The sequence below is a fragment of the Phalacrocorax carbo genome, chromosome 20 (genome assembly GCF_963921805.1).
Source record: "Phalacrocorax carbo chromosome 20, bPhaCar2.1, whole genome shotgun sequence".
In the NCBI taxonomy this organism is placed as follows: Eukaryota; Metazoa; Chordata; class Aves; order Suliformes; family Phalacrocoracidae; genus Phalacrocorax; species Phalacrocorax carbo.
In genome coordinates, this window is record NC_087532.1 from 1248850 (window position 1) to 1268198 (window position 19349).

At 49.0% G+C, this 19349-nt stretch overlaps 1 protein-coding gene across 6 annotated transcripts in view; it reads left to right on the forward strand.

The window, feature by feature from the left end:
- Positions 1–19349, forward strand: part of MEGF6 (multiple EGF like domains 6) — a 109341-nt gene that overhangs the window by 28934 nt on the left and 61058 nt on the right. For 2 of the 6 annotated variants that reach the window (XM_064470510.1, XM_064470511.1), the window contains exon 1: positions 10932–11578. The exons of the other annotated variants lie outside the window; for them this stretch is intronic. In XM_064470510.1, coding sequence (XP_064326580.1) covers positions 11485–11578 — 94 coding nt within the window. In that variant the 5' untranslated portion in view covers positions 10932–11484. Of the gene's footprint in view, positions 1–10931; positions 11579–19349 lie in introns of those variants that run through there. 6 annotated transcript variants of the gene reach the window in all.

The window sequence follows — 19349 nt, forward strand, 5'->3', positions numbered from 1 at the left end:
TGGAAAGGTTGGAGAAAACTTTTTTTAATTCATTAAGTGCTGCCTTCTCCAAGGCATCTTTTTAAAGCGGTGTTCTCTAGCAGCTGATAACATCTTTTAACCAGCTCCTTATCTCCACCTCAGCCACAGGTTTTCCTTTAATTTTTGCTTTGTTTGTTGTGCATCGGTCTGTTTCCTCCCCTTTCCTGTATGGTCTCTGTGCTACAGTACAATTTGTGTAACAACTCAAGAAACAAACATATGTTGAGATTCCAATCATTACAAATACTCTTTTTTTTTTTCGGAAGATGCTCGGCTGATTCCCGCTCCAGAGGTTTAATTAATGTGAGTTATGTGAGAAAGGGAGGACACTTTCCATAGATCCTTGATCCAAGTTCCAGTGCTTGTGCGTTCCTGTTGTGCAATGCAGTTTTTTGACTTGGGCTGAAGCTCGCTGTTCTGCGCAGCCTTAACCCAAAGTTGGTCTGATAGCGGAGAGGAGGAAAATCTCCCACTGACAACCCACGCAAGCAAATCAAGGGTGGCACCAGCCAGCAGAGGAGTTTGCTACGGTTGCTTTTTGCTGCTCGGTGTGTTAAAAATTTCAAATGAAAAATGGTATCTCTGAAAACGGGAATCCTCCTTCTGAGACTGGCGTCAGGTTCAAAGAACAAGCTCAGGGAGCTGGTGCCTCTGCAGCTCCTTTATCCCCAGGTTTCCCACGTGCTCAGCTTGTGCTCACTGATTACAGCTGGTATGGTTTTAAGTTAGTACTGTAGTGCATATATATGTGTATGCACGTATAGGAACGTTAGGATACCATAGCACACACACGGTGTGTAGTATATTAATGCTACCTATAGCTAGCATTAAAAATATGTATTGCATTTTAACGGTCCCCTCACAGAAACACGGACGTGATCTGCAGTGGAGTGATTATATATTATATATAAGCACAGAGTCCCTTCAGGCACAGCCAGTGCCCAACGCGTGGTAGGAGCTCTGTCCGGACCGTTACCTCTGTCCCGGCCCGCCGGACACGATGTGCGTGCGGTGCCCGTACTGGTAGCGATGGCGTTGGCACCGTGCTCGAGAGCGCAGGGAAGCGGATGGGGAAGAAGCCGCGCCGGCTCCGGAGCCGTGCCCCCGACATCAGGCTCCGTGGCTGCCTCCCCCTGCCCGGGAGCGGGGCAGGGGCGCTGGCAGCAGGCGCACGGCAAGCGTTTCTCAGCAGAAGCAGCTCTAGACCAAAAGGAAGATCCCGGCAACCCTTGTAATTCTGGGGTGAGATTTCCCAGTCCCAGCGTGGTTGGTTTCCTCCCAGACATGCTTAATTTTATGGGACCTTGGTTCCTCGTGGTTCAGCTTGCACACCCAGACACATGTGCTGTGTATAGCTGTGCAAATGGTTTTTCTCTGCATAGATCAATGGTCGCGGGGCCTCTGTAACCCCTTTACATTCCCACTGGCTACAGGGACACCTGTTAGACCCTCAGCCTCTATAAGCCAGCCAAAAATACTGTTCTGAAGGCCAACAGGTGTTTCTAGTTTGCCGTACGTGAATGCATATTAACCGTCTCTCTTCCCGCCTCCCCAGCAAATAAAACCATAGCTGAATCTGGAAACCCTCCACTCGACACCAGAACAGCAGGCGGCCCTGCACTGGGGTGCCAAGAAGTCCAAGCAAGCTCCGTTCTCCTCGGCGGGTTGTCTAGCACACTCCCGGGCTAGACGCCGGCACTGCTGGCCTTTAGCTGCTCTCTTAAGTAATGCCTTTGTGTTTTACTTTCCATTTATTCTGGAACATAAATGCAAAGCCTGGCATGCGGCAGCTTTTAGGCCACTGCCCTACCCGTAGCGCCGTTGGCTTTTGTTTGCACGTAGCAGCGCCGGTCGTCGGGCAGGCTGGCCCAGCTCCCATCGCGTACATTCGGGGGCCGTCAGTAGTTTGGCAGTGCAAGCAGTTTTTGTTGTTTTTCACCCTCCCAACTGCATCTGCCTTTCTCAGACCGTCTTCCAGGCTTCTCAAAGAGGTCTTGTAAGTGGCGGAGACTGAAAATGTAGATGTCACTGATTGAGGTGGGGCTCTGCCGTGGATGGGCTATGCTAGTACAAACGAACGGTGGCAACAAAAACGTAGAATAGCCCGTGTCTGCAGATTAAAATAGGGACTCTTGTTTTTCTAGAGACTTAAGTGGCTTGCTTAAACCTCTGGCTCCATCATTACCAGGGGTCCAAACCAGCTCTGGGCTCTTCTAGCCAAGTTGTGAGTCACTGATAATGGAAGTCAGTTATGCTGATTCATGGTCCTAATCTGATCATCACAGATCAAAGGACCAAAATAATACAGCTCAGCGCAATAAATGCAAGCGATCGGTAGGATGCTGGCTTCCTTTTGCCGGTTTAACGATATAGTGTGCAGTGGATAAAGGGGACGGGTGGGTCTTAAGCTGTTAAAGAGAATCCAGGGAATATTGTGCCTTTCCTCAGCATACCAGCGTGTTCTGCGAGGCATATTGGATTTCAGTGCAGCAGATGCTGAGATAATGGATGCCAGATGTATGTCATTAGAGGATACCTCTTTTTACCAGCTGCAAATTGTCCATCACTTCCTCCACTCTACATTTGCATCATGAGAAGCTTGAATTCCCACAATTTACTGATATCTCGGATGTTACCAGGCTTCTCTTTAAGTGATAAGTAATGGGCTTGTGCAGCCCCAACCAATCACGTGTGGAAAAGCCAAGTAATGTATTTTGATTTGTATTTGTTCAGGAGCTCAGTTATGATTTGCCTCGATAGACTTGCCCAGAATATTCTATTCTACATTTAACTTGTAAAACGAATCCCTAGAAAACTCTGAGGATTCAAGTGAAAGAATGCCAGGGATGTTTTTGTACTTATGTGAGAATAAGACATGGCTTTTCACTTTACGGTCTCTAGTGTAACAGGATATGCTCTTTAAAAATGCACATTTTTAAACTGAAGAAATGGTTAAAAAGAGAACATTAAGCCATGCAGATGGTATGAATACAGGCTGCATCACGGCACATTTAGGGATAAATTCATTGTCATATTCATACTTTACACAGGCTTTTAATCAGAAGGAACCTGAGGTTTATGTGAGATCTCATACGTGGTGCTTGACACATCTCCCTAGCACACGTGTTGGGTTCTGTGAATGTACCGCTTCCTGAGGCTTTTTAAGTTCATTCCTTCCCGCATGTATTTCCAAGACAGAACGCTTCAGAAAATTATTTTCTTGGGATGGTTTGTAAGGTCATTTGTTTTCAAACCTGGAAAAAAGGCTCGTTGTAAGGAAAGCAATGCCACCGAGTTCCTTTCCCAAAGCTTTCTGCCCCTGTGGACACCTTTCTCCTTTGCTGAGCTTGCGTTTCGGCTGTGGCGGGGTCGGGAGGGGGAAGGTGAGAGCTCAGCGCCGAGCCGGCGGCGCTGGAGGGCTGCGTGGGGGAGGTAAGGGGGAAGGGGACTCTGTCTCGGGAAGGGAAGGTGTTTGGAGATGTTTGTCCCACCGGTTTCCATTCTGCGGCACTGGAACCTTCCGTCGTTGGGAGCGCAGCACCTCTCTTGTGCCGCGTGTTGGCTTTGACCTTTTTTAATGTAACAGCAGCGAGCGGCGATATTTGAAATGTGTAGGAGAAACAGATGTAGAAAATGAGGTTTTGGGAAACAGCAGATCGGGTAGTTTTTCTGGTTGAAAATGATTTAGGCGTTATCCCCCTCCGTTGCGGTCTGGGAAACGGCCCCGCGCTGCACAGCAGAACACTTACTGCTAGCAACTAAATACGTTATTTCCGCCTTTGTTTTTCCCGGTTGCTGAGGATCTCACCTCATTAATAGGGAAAGTTTTGGAATGTCAAACATTTGGAGTATCTGGGTATCAGAGCTGTACGAGAGATCTCTGTGACAGGCGGTCACTGAACTCATCTTTCTGCATGGAGGTGTTTGGTTTCCCTCTAATTCTGGTAGCCGGCGCGGTGCTGTGACGGTCCCTGCGAGCAAACGTCGTGGAACTGAAACAACTGCTTCTTCAAGAAGGTGAATTTAAGTTTAAAACATTCCATTTGCACTTAAAAAAAAAAACAAACAACTTGTGAATTTAGCAAGAAACGAGTAGCAGTGACCCTTTCATTAGAGACAAAAGGAAGTGTGGATAAATGTCTTTTGTGGCTTGGCAGTGAACTTGCTGAGGACAACATAAAACGTGCTCATTAAATGTTCTTTAAACAGCATTGCTTTTTGTCTGCAGAAGCAATGTGGTGGTTCATCCCACCATTAATTGCCTAATACCAATTACGGCATAAACAAGCCATTTGCTGTTGTAACTTTTTCAATTTATTTCTCAGTGTTCTTACTCTCGACACCTATTATGCATCTGGGAACGTGCTTTTGTCGTGAAACGTAAATAATGAGGTCGGTAATCAATAGTTTTTCGTAGACCATCCTGTACTATAGATGTTACTGCAGGTCTTGAGAACCTTAGAAAACACTTCCCCCCTTGGATGCTTTGTGGTGTTGAACTTAATTATATGGAGACAAAGAGATGAGGAGAAGATTACTTTTTCCCAGGGGCTTTCCAGTTCTTTAGAATGAGGTGCTGTCATGGTTTTAGCTGGGATAGAGTTAATTTTCTTCATTTTAACTGGTGCAATGCTGTGCTTTGGACTTAGTATGAAAATAATGTTGACACACCGACGGTTTGGTTGTTGCTGGGCAGCGCTTGTACTAGTCAAGGTCTTCTCCAGCTCCCCAGGCTCTGCCGGGGGCACAAGCAGCCGGGAGGGGAGGGGGCACAGCCAAGAGAGCAGATTCAAACTGGCCAAAGGGATAGTCCATACCATGTAACGTCATGCCCAGTAGGTTAACTGGGAGGAGGTGGCTAGGGGAGGGAGGGAGCAATCACAGCTCAGGGACCGGCGGGTGGTGAGCAGTAGTATCGTTTGTGTTCTGGCTTTTTTCCCTTTTTCCCTTCTCCTTTTTCTTATATTATCATTATTGCTATTATTATCATAATCATTATTATTATAATTGTTATTTTAATTGTTAAACTGTTCTTATCTCAACCCACAAGTTTTCTTTTTTTCTTTTCCCCTTCCGACTGTCTCCCCTGGGGCTGAGCCACGGCGGGCGCGTGCAGCCCCTCGCGCACTGGTGGCCGAGAGCGCAAGCCTCAAGAAAGAGGCGCTCTTTGCCTCAGTGTTGCGTACGGCCGGAATTCGGCGAAGCGCCTGGTGAGGCTGGGCAGAGGCAGACTGTCACCGCTGACCATTCCGGTTATAACCCTCCTAACTGAGATCATAATCTTTATGGGATTTCAGCGCTTCTGACTCTTTTCCACCCAAAAACCAGAGGTTTGCTGTAAGGAGCAGCTGATAGTCAATGCTTCAGAGCTTCGAAAGGGTCTTGGTTTTGGATTCCTTTTGAATAAAGAGTGTGGCTCCCGGAGCTGCTCATTCAGATGAGTGAGTTGAAACCTGATTGGAGAAATAGCTGAATGTCAAACCAATTCTTTCCATGCCTCTACCTCTCACGTCTTGCTTTGGTAGCAGAGCCTTCTCCTTTGTCGTTGTTGCTCCTGAAAATATGTTGTCAAGTCTTATCTCCCCAGCAGAGCCTTCTTTGCCAGGTCATCATCAGTGTCCACTCAACACAGTTTTCATTAAAGCTTTTGGCTTTAACGAAGGCCATAAGTCATGTTTGGAAATCTCAGTGTAATTCACGTTGTCTTCTGTCAGCCTCTCCAGGGTCCTGGCCGGCAAGGTCAGCAGCTGGAGGAGCTTAACGAAAGTACCCTGTGAGACTGTGTGAGTGAGTTGTTACGATCGGCTGTTCCGAGGAGCTGCCAAATCACCGGTTTTGGACCATTTGGGGCTGGCAGAGGCATCAGCCAGTTGGTCAAAGGAGGGATATTCAGCAGATAGGCTTTTGTTGGATATTTCTGATGTATTCTGATTACGGTTTAATTTGCACCATTTATATTTGTGTACAATAACATCTACAAAATAGCTATCAAACACATTTTTAGGGCGACGCTAGATGAAAGCTAGTGTTCTGGTTTCTGGATTGCTTTTAAGCAAAAATCAAGAGGCTTATGTTGTTTGTATTGTTGGGGATAGACAGAGATTTATGGGTACTATAACCTCCTTCTCCTGGGGAAAGACCAAAGCCAATAACCGCAAACTTAAGACAAAAACCTCGGGTTTTTACAGGCGTCTGTTTGGATGCTTCTCTTTTGAATTCTCCGGAGACTCAGGGCACGGTGTGTTTGTAATGCTACCTGGAGCTTTGCTACATCACAGGTGCCCCTCATTTGTTCACAGAGCATTTTTCATGACGTTCACATGACTGCACTCATTTTGCACCGCTAGTAAACAAAGGCAGCTGTATTTCACTGGTATCTACAGCGGGAAGGGGAATGGTCGTTGGCGGATGCGCTATTATAGATCGGGGATAATTACGTTAAAGTCAACACTTTGTTCCTTTTTTAGATGAGAGGAGATGAGATCTTTGCTTTCTTTAGCCTGCTGCTTAACTGCAAGTGTCTGGGAGAAACCAGTGTTGGTGGTGCTTTCACGTTGCAGGAGAGCGAGGGCCACAGATGAGCAGGACTCTGCGGCACGCACGTGGCAGCTCATAAAGCCACGGACTCGGCTGACAGGCTCTAGCACCACAGCTAGCAGGACTCGCGAAGCAGGTACGCCTTTTGATGTTTCAGCTGGAGGAATCGGAACGGCAGGTTCCGTGACTTGGCCGTGGGAAGGTAATGCAGCGAGTCTGGGCTGTATCTGGAGCCCAGACCTCCTGCCTCCCGGTGCGCATGCATCTGGCACTCAGACCGCCTCGCTCCTCTTCAGTCCCTATCTGAACTCTTTACAGCTTAGCCTGTTGCAACGGCATTTCTTTTGAACCCTCCAGCTAGATTTTGATAAATTCTTCCTTGATTCTGTGTGGATCTCACTGGCTTTGGATCAAGGCGGTGTAGCTAGTGAGAACAAAGCTCCAGGCTTCCTTACTGCCTCATCTGCTCAGATACACGGCAGTTCGTCCGGCTGAGCCTAGCCGCTTCGCTGCGGGAGCGGGAGGCGTAACCGGGGTCTGTTCAGAGGCGATGGGCCGAGTGCCGTGGGGACACACCACTGAAGATCCCCAGCTGCCTGGGGAGCACAGAGCTTCGCCCTGGCACAGGCGTCTCTGCAAGAAGCAATTAATCACCGGATAAAACTGCTGCTGACATTCGCACCTTCATACTCTCAGCCTTGGCAAATGCGTCCCTGATCTCATGGAGCTGAGGTCACTTCAAAGACCTGGAAACTTTGAAGGAAGTCTCTTCAGCTTCTCCGTAAGAGGAATACAGGTTCTCTCCCAGGAGAGCCATCTTCCCGTCTTTCCCTGAAATGCAGTTTTGGCCATATAGTGGGGGAAAAAAAATAATCATCAAACACCAGCCCGTTTGTTGAGCTCCCGAAGGGAAGCCTTGGAAAGCCTGCCAAGTGCAGTATATTTTTATATTGCATCCATTATATAATGTGTCAAAAAAGAATTCTCTCCACTATGAAGAGATATTTATAGTCCATACGGTTTTATGGCAGCAGTTGAGAGTCTAAGGTTGCTCTTGCTGAGACTAGGCAGACTGTTGCTTCTGGCTTCAGTGGGGGAAAGTCTTTAAAGGATGAAGGTAACCTTTGTAAAGAAATAGCCCAGCTGGATGGCGTTACCTGTCCCACCTCTCCGGCTCCTGAGGACCCTCGAGAAGACAAAGTGGGAAGCTGCCAGAACCGTGAAGGAGTTGGGCATGGCATTAGAGAGCAAGGACCTCGGCAGGAACCGGTGACAAGAGTATGGGACCAGGCAGAAAGAGGAGAATCTCTCTTCGGCTGAAGTCTGGCCGAGGCTTGCAATGAGCGAGAAGCTAAGGAGGCAGGGAGTCGTACGGCATGGGTAGGAGTATGGAATGTGTGCGTTCTGGGTGGAGTAAGAGCATTTGATGAAAATCTTGATCTCGCCCCTTCATGGAAGCTGCATGGAAGATACCCGGCACGACTAGATGCGTGTATGGAAGTAGTTTCAGGTCTGTGTAGCTGTTATCTCTTGCAGATGTTCCTTCCTCCAGAACATCTGCAGAGCCTGAAGAAGGAACTCGCGCTGATCTGGCAGGTATTTGCACGCATTCTGGTGGGGAAGGAGCGACCCCAACGAGCCCTTCGCTGCTGTTTCAATGCAGATGAAGTGGTCACAGACACTATTTTGAGTCTCCATTAGGAATTCTGCGTAGCCCCTGGTCACACTTTCACTGAAAAGATAATTACCTTGTCCTGGAGGAGGCCGTGCAGCTGGGAAAGGCGATGAGCAGAAATGCATCTCGGTCACGTCTTTCCCTGAACTGAACCGCTGAAATATTTGAGCTTAACTTTGCTCTTTAAAAAAAATAAATACCTTAAAGAGGAGACAAAATCCTTTGGAACTTTTCATGGCATAGCGCATCGTGTCCAGGAGTCGAGTTAGAAAAGACCTGCAAAGTTTCTGGTCAACAAAGGTCAACTCACTGTCTTATGCCACTTTAAGTTCATAAAAATTTTAAGGCCCTGACTCTGGTCTTGATTAAATGTAATTTGGCCGTCTTAGGTACTTAGTGAGAAGTTTCACGGGAGCCAAAAATGATAACGCAATCACTCTGGAAAGGTTGGCTGTTGCTAAACAAGGGGTTTAAGATTGCATGTGCATGGTCAGTACGTGTGGGAATGGTACTACTGCGATAAAATGAGCCTATGGCCACTAGGCCATCTGTCCTGGAACCCTCCAAACCTCTGCTTAAAACAGGCAGTGCACATATATACATGTGTGTATCACATATATACATGTGTGTATGAACCTATGCGCATGCTGTTGCATTTTCTACAAGCATCACAGAAATGACTCCCGCGCTACCCTTCCCGTCACAGCAGATACAGCCTTGTGCTGTGTAGTTTCTGACAAAAAGATTACGATAAAAAAATTAGAGAAGACCAGATACATCAAAAAGGGTTTGAAAAATTACATGTAAGCGACCAGCAAAGTTAAGATGATGTCAGTTTGGACAGAAAGTTATGGAACAAGCCATGGGTGGACAAAGAAGCCTGTGAAAAGCAACGTTGCATTAAGTAAGTTTTATCTGAGCACTGCAGGAAGCTACAGAGTCGTGAAAGATAATCTGCTCCCTGCAGACCACGGCAGATCGATTCAGGCAGATTCTCTTGAAAGGCTGTGCTCTGTTTTTTAGAAAAAAAAGGTTTCCTGGAGGTGCTGTCTGTTGTGGCTGCTTTATTACATCCCTGCTGTTCCTGGATCAGGAGGAGACAGGCTGAGGTTGCCTGAGCGTTTGATACAATCCGTGGAAGGGCACAGAGTTTATGGATGGTTAGTTGGGTAAGGAGGGGAATCTGGTTAGGAAGCCCCCCCAAGCATGGGTTTTGTATGTAATTTCTGGTGTGCTGACACACATTTCCAACACGTTTAGTGGGGAAGCAGCAAAGCTGCGAGAGCGACGTGAGTGTGCAGCAGCCTGCTCTTGGCTCGTCGGTTTGCCAGATTTTCAGAGAAACGATTGAAAATCTTTTTTTTCAACCCAGATTCAGGCACGTAGAAATGTCCGTAGGACCCGTGCAGTTCTGCTGTTTCTATGCTTAACTGCTTACATTTTAGTACTAGATAAGGCATATTCTCTTATTTCCTTTAAACCATCAGGAGTGCTTGTTCTTGGGATGATATTATGTAAGATTTATTAAACAGGCTGTGTTATAATGGCTCTAAAACAGAGTAGCTCAAATTCTTGGGACATCACAGCCTTTTTTTTCCCCAATACAGCTGTTTTACTGAAGATATCCTACAGCAATTTGGGTTTTAGAAAAGAATTATCCGAAGTTTCATCTCTGAAGTGCATTAATTCAGTCCAGTGCTGCCAGTGGCCCTTTCCAAAGAGCTGTAAGTCTGTTACATTTCATTACGGCCAGAGGGAGGGGGTAAAGCCTCTCTGCTCTGCTCCGAGCGATCCTTGAGAGCTGGGTCATCCCTGCAGGGTTATCCCTTTGGAATTGGATAAAAGTTACTTTATCCCAATTTTAACCACTTTTAATCTACATAAACTCTAGCAGATGGGTTGGGTTTTTAAAATTTTTTTTGTCTAACAAAACACAGCAACTTTTGGTTTTGGTTTTTTTTTTTCTTTTGTCTTATCAAAGGTCACTTTCCTACAAAAAAAGGAAAATGATTGTTTAAAACTTATAGAGTTTTTTTGGGGAAAACCCCATTACGGACCCATTATGTATCTGTGTATGTGTACAATACCACGCACGTAAGTGCAGATTCTGTTGGAAAAAGGCGAAGGTTTGATCTTAGACCCGTCTGACCTGGAGTTTACCACAAAGTTCTCTGCGCAGCCAGCTTGTGCTTGCTTGCAATTGTACATGCTGAAGAGGAAAAAGGGAGGTCTCGGGGACTGAAATGCTCAGGAAATGGAAATTCTCCCTCTGCAATAACAAATAATTAGGCAGTTAAAAATTCTTTTAGTACAAGAAGGAAAAAGATGATGATGGGAAAAGGTAACGATGCTGTTTCTCGCTAGATAGCAGCAGACAGCAGCCCAAGCAGCAGCGCGAGTTCTGCAGCCGGTCGCTCTCCCAGGCCTTATCGCAGAGGTGTCGAGCAGGATGGGTGGGTTCAGGAGCACAGAGCCAAAATCACCCTTTTAGTGACCTATTCAGTGCAATAAGCGCCAGGTCCCGGGCAGCGACACTGTTCTCTGGACCATCATGGAGCAGAAACGTCCAGCAACCATTTTCACAGCATCCTGCCAGCTGACTTTCTGCACAGGCGTCAGGTCAGTATTGCTGAGAGGTATTTGGGGCTGAGCCAGCTGAGGATATGAGCTCTGCATCTTACAGATAAGAAATTCCGTTTTCCTGGGGATGAGGGTTCACCAGCGAGGAGCGTGGAAGCCACACAGCTGTCTTGCTTGGAGTGCACAGCTGATCTCAGAAACCTACTCCCCGATATTTATAATAAAGAATGTGTTTAAGTGAAGAGAGAGAGAGGAGGGCTGCCAGTAATTAGCTGTTGGCGTGCAAGCGGCTGCGAGGTTAGCGAGTTGCTGAGATATCTACCGGGGATGTCTCGGCTGAGCGATGGGACGACAGTCGCTGCCGCAGCCTTTAAAGGACTCTTCCTTTGAAGAGTCCCGGCAGGAAGGGGTTTTTGCCTGAATATTGGGAGCGAATCCAGCCTGCTTGCTTTATCCAAGGTGAGGAAATGGGCTGCCAGAAGCAGAATGAATGAGAATGAAGACGGCAGCACAGACTGGGCTGCTTGTACTTGAGGTTTTGCTCCTCGCTTGCTCCCTCTCGGGCAGGGCTGCAGCATCCCGGCTTTTGGCAGAGCGCCGGCAGCATCTGGGTCCCTCTCGCGGCTCACGGGGAAAATTCTGGCAGCGCCGGAGCTGCTTCAGGCACCAAAATGAGGAAGGATGAACGAAAAGGACGGCGGAGAGAGCAAAGCAAGTCAAAACCACCCGCACAGTGGAAGCTTTTGTCTCCACAGAAAAGTCACGGTAAGAACCGCAGAGGAGTGGGTCTCCTTGCGGCCAGGGAAACAGCGACTCCCCTGCTCGCGGCGGGGAAAGGCCCTTGCAAGGTGCAGCCGAGCCAGGTGCTGCAGCTTCTCACCCGCGGCCTCACGCGATGTTCCCACCCGCGGAGCGGCCTGATCCACGCAGCCTTCGTCTTCGCGACCCATCCCACCGAGCCCATCCCTCCCTGCTTCACCCCCTCCTTCCACAGCCGAAACTGTGATCGTTACTTTCTAACGTGGAGAGGGAATTTGGTGCCAGCAACGCCGCCGTTCGCAGCCTGCATCCCGCAATCACGCTCCCAGCAAACGCTGGCGCTCCCTTTGCCGATCTAGCCCGGCCGGCGTGGGCTGCAGCGGGAGGTGCCCTCCCTGCCCTCAGCTCCTGGAAGAGGTGGTGATGCCCGTCAGGCTTTGCCCGTGCCCCGGGCTGCCCCGCTGCAGCAAGCCCCTCGGCGTTCGGGGGGTGTCGGTGGTGCCCTGGGGACCCGTCTGCTGCCATCGCTGGGTCGTTGCTCATTTCTAATCCACTCGCGCATCGCTGCCGCGGCGCGCTCCGGGGCTGCCGTCCTCAGCTGGGAAGGGCTGGCGGTGGAACATGAGCAAATCTCCTGCCAGCTCCTCTCACCTGCCACGTTGGGTGATTTTACTCAATTAAGGGAAATTAAGCCAGGTAAAAACTGTTGGAATGGGAAAGAGGTTGGCACCAAAGTGTGGGCCCTGGTCCTCCTTCCTAGGGACTTGCGAATATGCAAGTAGCTGAGATGATTTGCGTGGTCTGGAGCGCGCTTGCCTTTTATGAGTCATCAGAATAATGTACAAAGACGTTGCTTTTTCTATTGGGGGTCATGTTCTGTGCCCTGAGTCCCCAAAACGGGGCTGCTGCGTGTGCTTTCGAGCTGGGAGGTGATTCTGTCACTTCATGGCGTGTTTTCTGGGTATGCTGGAAAGGGGCAGCCATTGTTCAAGGGGAAGCCAGATGCGCCGAAACTGGGGCCTCTTGGCATTTAAGCTTCCTTCAGGCCTTTTTACAAGCTGTTGTAAAGTCGCTTGACAATAGGCTGTGAATATTAATGGACTCTTAGCCCAAAGGCAGATGGAAAAGTGGGAGTTTTTTGTTATCAGTTTAAGTGGACTGTTTCTTTCATGTGGGAGTGTGTAACCTCCATAAATAAAGTACCAGATGTGCTCGAATTCCATTTTCCTTAAAATGACTTGGGGATTCTCATAAAGAATAGGAATACCTACAGTTATCAGTATTTTATTTCAAGCCCTTTCTAGCAAAAGGTGTCAAAGTGAGTTTGCGAATGCCGGAGCGTGGCAGCCGGGTGGACGCAGAGCCGGTACCACTGCCATCGCATTCAGCCTCGCTCCTGAGGCTCTGAGCTCCTCAGATTAAGCCAGGCTTACCTGTAAGTCCAAATCCCATCGCAAAAATGCAGATCCTCCAAAACGTTTAGTTTCCCGAGAAATGCAGTTTGTGTTGAGATTTGGAGTGCTGTCAGTCTTGCTGCCGGCCGGAGGCCTGGCTGCAGCGCGGGGAGAGGGCTGCGCCTCGCCTCGCAGGGGCTGGGCAGGGACGGGGGCTCCTGCCGGACGCCGCCTTCCGATGGAGCAAAGGGGAATGCACGACCTTCAAATGGTCCCGTAAGCGAGCGTCTGAGCCCAGCGCTAATGCCACAGCAGGCCTAAAGGTAAGCCCTAAACCCAGCCCAGCCTTTGGTCTGTCCTGTCTGTGCACAAGAACTGAACATTGATGCGTTTAAAAGGGCGTTTCTGAGCCAGCACAGAAAGAAATGGCAGAAGGATGATGAATAGAGGTAAGCAGAGCTGTACGGCGCGATGCAGAAGGAAAGGCATGGTGCAGAGAAGAGAGAAAGTCACTGCCCTTTCTTGTGCTGGGAGGGATTTGGACCCAGCTAGGGGCTGAGAGTATAGCTGAAATAAATCTTGCATGGGTGCAGGGCTAAAGTAGCAGTATGAAATTCTTCCAAAGCAGATGAATTTAGTTTTATGAGAAACACGGTCGTTAGTTGGGTGTGACTGAACTTCTGTAAAAAGCTTAAGTATTCCTCTGCAAAGCTGCTCGAAAATAGAGATGGAATTTTTTTTTTTTAATTTAACTAAAATGACATATTTCTTTTCATATCGCAGCCCTGCCACTTCAGATGTCATGGGCTTCTCTGAACACGTGAAGGTCAGGCTGTGTCTGGGCAGGATTATACAGTTCAGTGGTGATTTTATCGTAGGACCCTTGCAGTCATTTTTGGCAAGCCTGGGCGCCACGTAGGCAGGTAACCAATCCCTAAAGATAACGAGCCTGAACGCAAACCATTGCAGCGCTTTAAATCCTCTAGTGATCACTGCCTAGAGGGAGCACAGAGCTGGGAAAGCGAGGTGATGGCTGAAGTCTGACCTGAGATGTACTGGAGCGCCGGGCGAATATTTTCGGAGACGTTTCGGTCGGGGCTGAGGTGCAGCAGCAGAGCTGCCGGGGGAATCTGGTTATGCTGCATCGCGCTGCACAGGTAGCACTCGTTTCTGTGTGAGTTGTTTGGGAAACCAGCAGAAAACAGAACAGATATTTACCAGTTATATTGCATAGATATCTTTGCTCAAATCAGCCTCTGATTCCTTTAATTTAGTGGGGGTGTGAGTTACCTGAAGGTTGGTGTTTTTAAATGAGCACAGATTATCTGGAAAAATGTGTTATACGCGTGAACATTCAGTACAATCTGTCTTTGCCTAACTCTTTCTTAAAAAATAAAAAGAAAACGTACATATTTTGCAAGCAGGTTAACTGAAACCGAATTTTAACAGAAACCTTGTAAGATGTTTCATAATGAATTTATTTGCATTTACATGGCACTTCAGTAATGAACGACTAAAATGAAGGGTGGGAAGAAGCCTTTCTCGGGGAACAGGTTTCCGGGAGCTGTTTGACATCTGCTGTGCGTGACCTTGGAAATCAAGTATAGGTGGAGCCTGTGGGTGCGATTCGAGGCGACCCATACTTGGTTTCAAGGGTCTGCAGGGAATCTACGGAGAGGAGCAGCGCGCCGTGCGTGCTCCAGCTGCCGTGTGAGTCCTCCGCTCTGTTAACGCAATGCAAATGTGAGCGCATGAAATACCGGCCTTTCATTGCTGAGGTTCGAATTGACCCAGTAGTGTTCTTGGATACTGAGTTTTTTTAAAAAATCATCCCATGCAGGTGGAAAGTTACATTTCCCAGGTGAAATGAGCTGTAAGAGTAATCTGGACACAGAAACTGCATCCGAATAACCGGACCGGCCTCATGCAGCCCTGCCTCCATTCACCTCTCCCCTCCGCAGCTGAGATTTTGGACGATGTGCAGCAGACTGATATCCATAACCCCAGACGTTCACGGGTGACCGCACACCTGCAGTCATCTTTCCGAGCACCGATAAATCTGTTTGCGGTCGTTCGGTGTCTCGCTGTCGAACCACATGTGGCTTTGTGTTCTTTTCCCCCACCCAGGATTGTCTTGTAAAACAAAGCTCGATGTTCAGGTCCAAGTGTGGATCACGGTCTCTCAGATTGGATTTGAATTATGGAGTTTGGAGAGGCCTAAGGCTATAGCCAGATGACATCCTTTGACTGGATTCCCTGCGAGAAGTGTGAGGGATCTGTGAGTTTTGTATGGCTTTAGTGGAAGTGGTAACTTGGCCTTTCTCATGCTCAAACCTAGTCCTGGTTTCCTTGAAAGAATTTCAGACCTTTCAGTGAACTTGAACTGACTTTTGAGTTTGTCGGGAAATTTGAGTCCAGGAAAGCTCTGGGCAGGGTTGATGGTGTAGCAAAAAAAGTTGACGCAAGGTGGTGACTTGAGGACTGTGTGGCCCGTGGGCCAGGCTCAGGTCTCGGCTGCGTCAGCCAAGAGCAACGGTGGCAAAGCAGCTCTGGGTTTACGCTGGTGCTTCCGAGGGGAGAAGCAGCCCGGCGTGGTTTGGTATGTCGCCGTGAGTGCAGTGAGGCAACCTGCACTCGTTCCCGCAGCTATGCGTTCGGCGCCTCGTTCACCGCTCCTTGGCGGGAAGGAGAAGAGGAGGGCGTTTGTGATTTTGGGTGGCATACGGCGTGCACGCCTAAAACGTAAGCCAAGCACGCTGAGTGAGGGATTGCCTGCAGCCATCGCACCTTTCTCAAACGCTAAAGAATTGTTTCAAAGATGCATGACAACCTCCAGGGAATAATATCTAATCTTTCCTCTGAGCGCTCCGGGGGCCCGCGAGGACCCATTCCGGCACAGCTGCTCTGAGTTAGCTCACAGCTTCAGGAGGTTCGGGTTTGATTTAGGGACCGACCTTTACCACTCTTTGTACGTGATGCCTGGCTGGTGGTGACAGCTGATTCATAGCTGCCTGGCAGAGGCAAAATAAATCTCATGCTTCTCTGCTGGGGGGTTGTTTATAACTTCAAGGTATCCTTTGTCCAAAGATCTTACAACTCAGGATGGCCAAAGAGCCCTAAATTGATGATAGCGAAGTAGTTAACCTCAGCCTCTCCGCCTTCTTGAAATAAGGATGGGCCATCAGTGATTTGGAGCCACTTTTCTATGGTAGCCTGAAATCAGTGCAATGGCACTTTCACTGGCTGAGGTGCTGGCGGTGGCAGGGGACAGGGGTGCACTCGGGCGATTCGGGGTTGGGAGAAGCTGTGGGGGATGAACACTGAGCCTCCCAGTCCACGTCCTGGCCGGGGTAGGATGCTCCTTTGTTGTGAGCTCTCACGCTTTGCTTGATTGCCCCGGGAGGACCGCTGGGATTCCCTCCTTTAGGAAGTCGGGGTGCCTCGCCGGGATCGGCAGCGGGACATCGAACCAGAGTTCGAGCAGACGTTGGCTCTGAGCTGCAGCGGCTCCAGGGCCGGAGCGAGGTTGGGATCAAAGCGTATGGGCTAGAAAGCGGCGATGCCGGGGCGTGTGGCGAGCTGGCGGATGAGGAACGCTCTTGGTTATGGTTTACTCACACAGGAAGGAAGTTTCATAATGCTTTGATAAATACCAGCTCTAAGAAACTGAAAGTAGTGTTTGCAGAGTCTAACCACAGTGCTTATTTTTACAAAACGTGGAGGCAAGAATAACTCCTGCTCTCGCTGTATCCTGCTGGGGAAACTTACGGCTTACGGGGAAGCTGCTGAGATTGTGTCCATTTAAAAGATTAAAGGGAACTTTATACAAAAGCTGCTGTTAAAAAATAATAATAATAAAAACCCTTCAAACATGCTAGACTTCAGCTGTGTCCAGCACATACCGGGCAAAGCTACAGAGCCCTTCGAGCTCAGTGACAAACTCCTCTCTGTGGGTTACTCCGTCAGAGGTTGCAAAACCTGACAGCAAAGCCTTTTGAAAAGGCAGTGGCTGATTTGTGGCTTTGCTCCGAGGTGGACGACACCGAGTCTGGTGTGGGCCCAGAAGAAGGTCAGGTTTTCAGCTGCAGGCACCTTTGTGATTTCTGGCTGACTGGTTGGTTGGGTTTTGCATTCATTTGCCTCGGAAACGTAAGGCGTGAGACCCAACGTGCAAAGCACACCCAGAACAAACAGCTGCTTGAATCCCTCTAAAATGCAGCTGCTGGTTTCTGTAGACATTCATTCGAGGTAATCATACTTCAGATTGCCCAAATTGGCTTTGTTCCTTGGGGTTTAAGATGTCTTTCCTTCTCCCCTTATGGTTTCTGTCTAATCCTTCTTAAGGTCATAATCTGGATTTATGGCCTCAGAATGGTCTCCTCCATAGCAATAGATTGATGCCACAGGCGTAGCTTTAAGGTGCTGCTGTGTGAGAGGCTGAGCAAGAGGCTTATTAAACCATGACACATTATGAGGATGAGCAGGACTAAGGCAGACAAATTTCGGGTCGTAAACTTCTCCCTGAATGCTCCCAGCAGGCTACTTGCATTGTGGAAGGACCTTCAAACCGATAAGCCTTTCTTACTCCTCTTTCCTTGCCTAACTCAGCATGACAGATGTTTCATTGCCTCCAGCTGCCCTTTGAGCTTCTAAAACATCAGGTTTTCAAATTCTTAAGCCTTCTTTAAGTTTTATAAAATCCCACAGGGCCGCATTTCCTAACTACCCCTCTGCTCGCCGTAACAGGTCAGTAAGTATTTCTTTGAAATACTGCATTGCCCAATCAATGTGCCTAACCACCGATACTGTTTGTGTAAATAGCATCCCGTGATCGTGGTTATAGGAACAATGGACAGAGCAGGCACAGGAATTTTCTCTCGTATTTGTGAGCGTCACACACAGAATCGCTTTTCTCATAGCATGTGAAATAGGGTCCGTTGTGTTACCTGTCAATGTAGCTGCCAGAGCTGGCATCTGGCTTGAAAGCAGTTCAGCGGGGGACAGTACGTCTAAGTCTTGCCAGATCCTTGGTGAAAATAGGAAAGCCTTTAACTGATGCGTAGTTACTTTGCAGAACTGGTTTAAAGAACTCTTCTCCATACAGTTGTGTCAGTAACATACCTTTCTTCAAACAGGTACTGCGTTTAGTACCGAAAAATCTAATTCAAATTTATGGAGCTATTGAATTCATACTTTTAACACCCGTAGTGTGAAAATCTGCTGTCAGAAAGAAGGTGAGGGAACCGCGGGGGAGCCCTCCTGCTCACCCCCTGGTAACCCTTCCCTCTCACACGAAGCGTTTGGATTGAGCTGTGGGTCTCCTAACGCTGCTGCAATGGGAGGATTAAGCAAATACAAACCCTTGGGGATTTTGTTAAGCTCTAGCGGGTTTTAGGATTTCTGAAAAGTAAAACAAAACTTGCACGGTCTGGTGTTTCAGAAGTAGTTAGGGAACTCTGAGCCCAGACAGGACTGAATTAGAAGAGGCTGAGGGATTTAAATGATGGGACTCTTTGATCACATCAGCCTTGTTTTGATCATTGTCCTTTTCTAACTCTGTTCTTGGCTGGTAATACATTTTATTCATTATGGCTTGACAGGTTGGCGCACGACCTGCAGACACCATTTATTACTGTTGTTGCAGGAGCGATCTAGTGCCTGTTTTATACTGAATAAAGAGCATCGCTGCACGGATGCCTCTGCAAAGAGCTCTTCCATGAGCGGGAGATGTGCTGCCGGCAGAGCGCGATGGATGCCCGGGGCATGCTGGGGGCTCTGCCCAGCCCCCTCCCTGCTCTTGCCCCCCTCCCTGTCCTTGCCCCCGGCCCCGCTGCCTGCCGCAGTCACACCTGCGGTGAGCGCTCTGCGTGCCAGTGCCGCTGTGCCGCGTCGTGCTGCATCGCCACGTCCGCCTTCCTTTGCATCGAAAGGGAAATTCCGTGCGGCGCTGCCGGGAGCGACTGGCTCCGATAAGCTTGTTAAAGGGAGCGAGATTGCGGCGACGTGGTGTTCGAGAGCGCGGGCGCCTGACAGAGCAGCTCCCCAGCCGTGGGGAGCAGGATGGGGCCGCTCGCCACCCCGCTGCACCCTCGCCCGGCGGGCGAGAGCAGCCCGAGCAGCACGGCTTTCACGGGGCTGCGTGGCTCGTAGCCAGGCGCTCTGCACCGTGCGGTCCCTGGTTTGCAAACCGCTAATTTAAAACAAGGCGATAGCTCACCTCGACACCACTTATTTTCTTCTCTCCGTGGCACACGCTGCTTACACTTGCAAAGGTCCGCGGCCGGCAGCTGCCTGCAGGCTCCCTCTCTGTCGCATCCTGAAGCACACCCAGACCGGCTGCCCCTCGGGGGGCTGCGTGTGCTCTCTCGTGGTGTGTGCCTGAC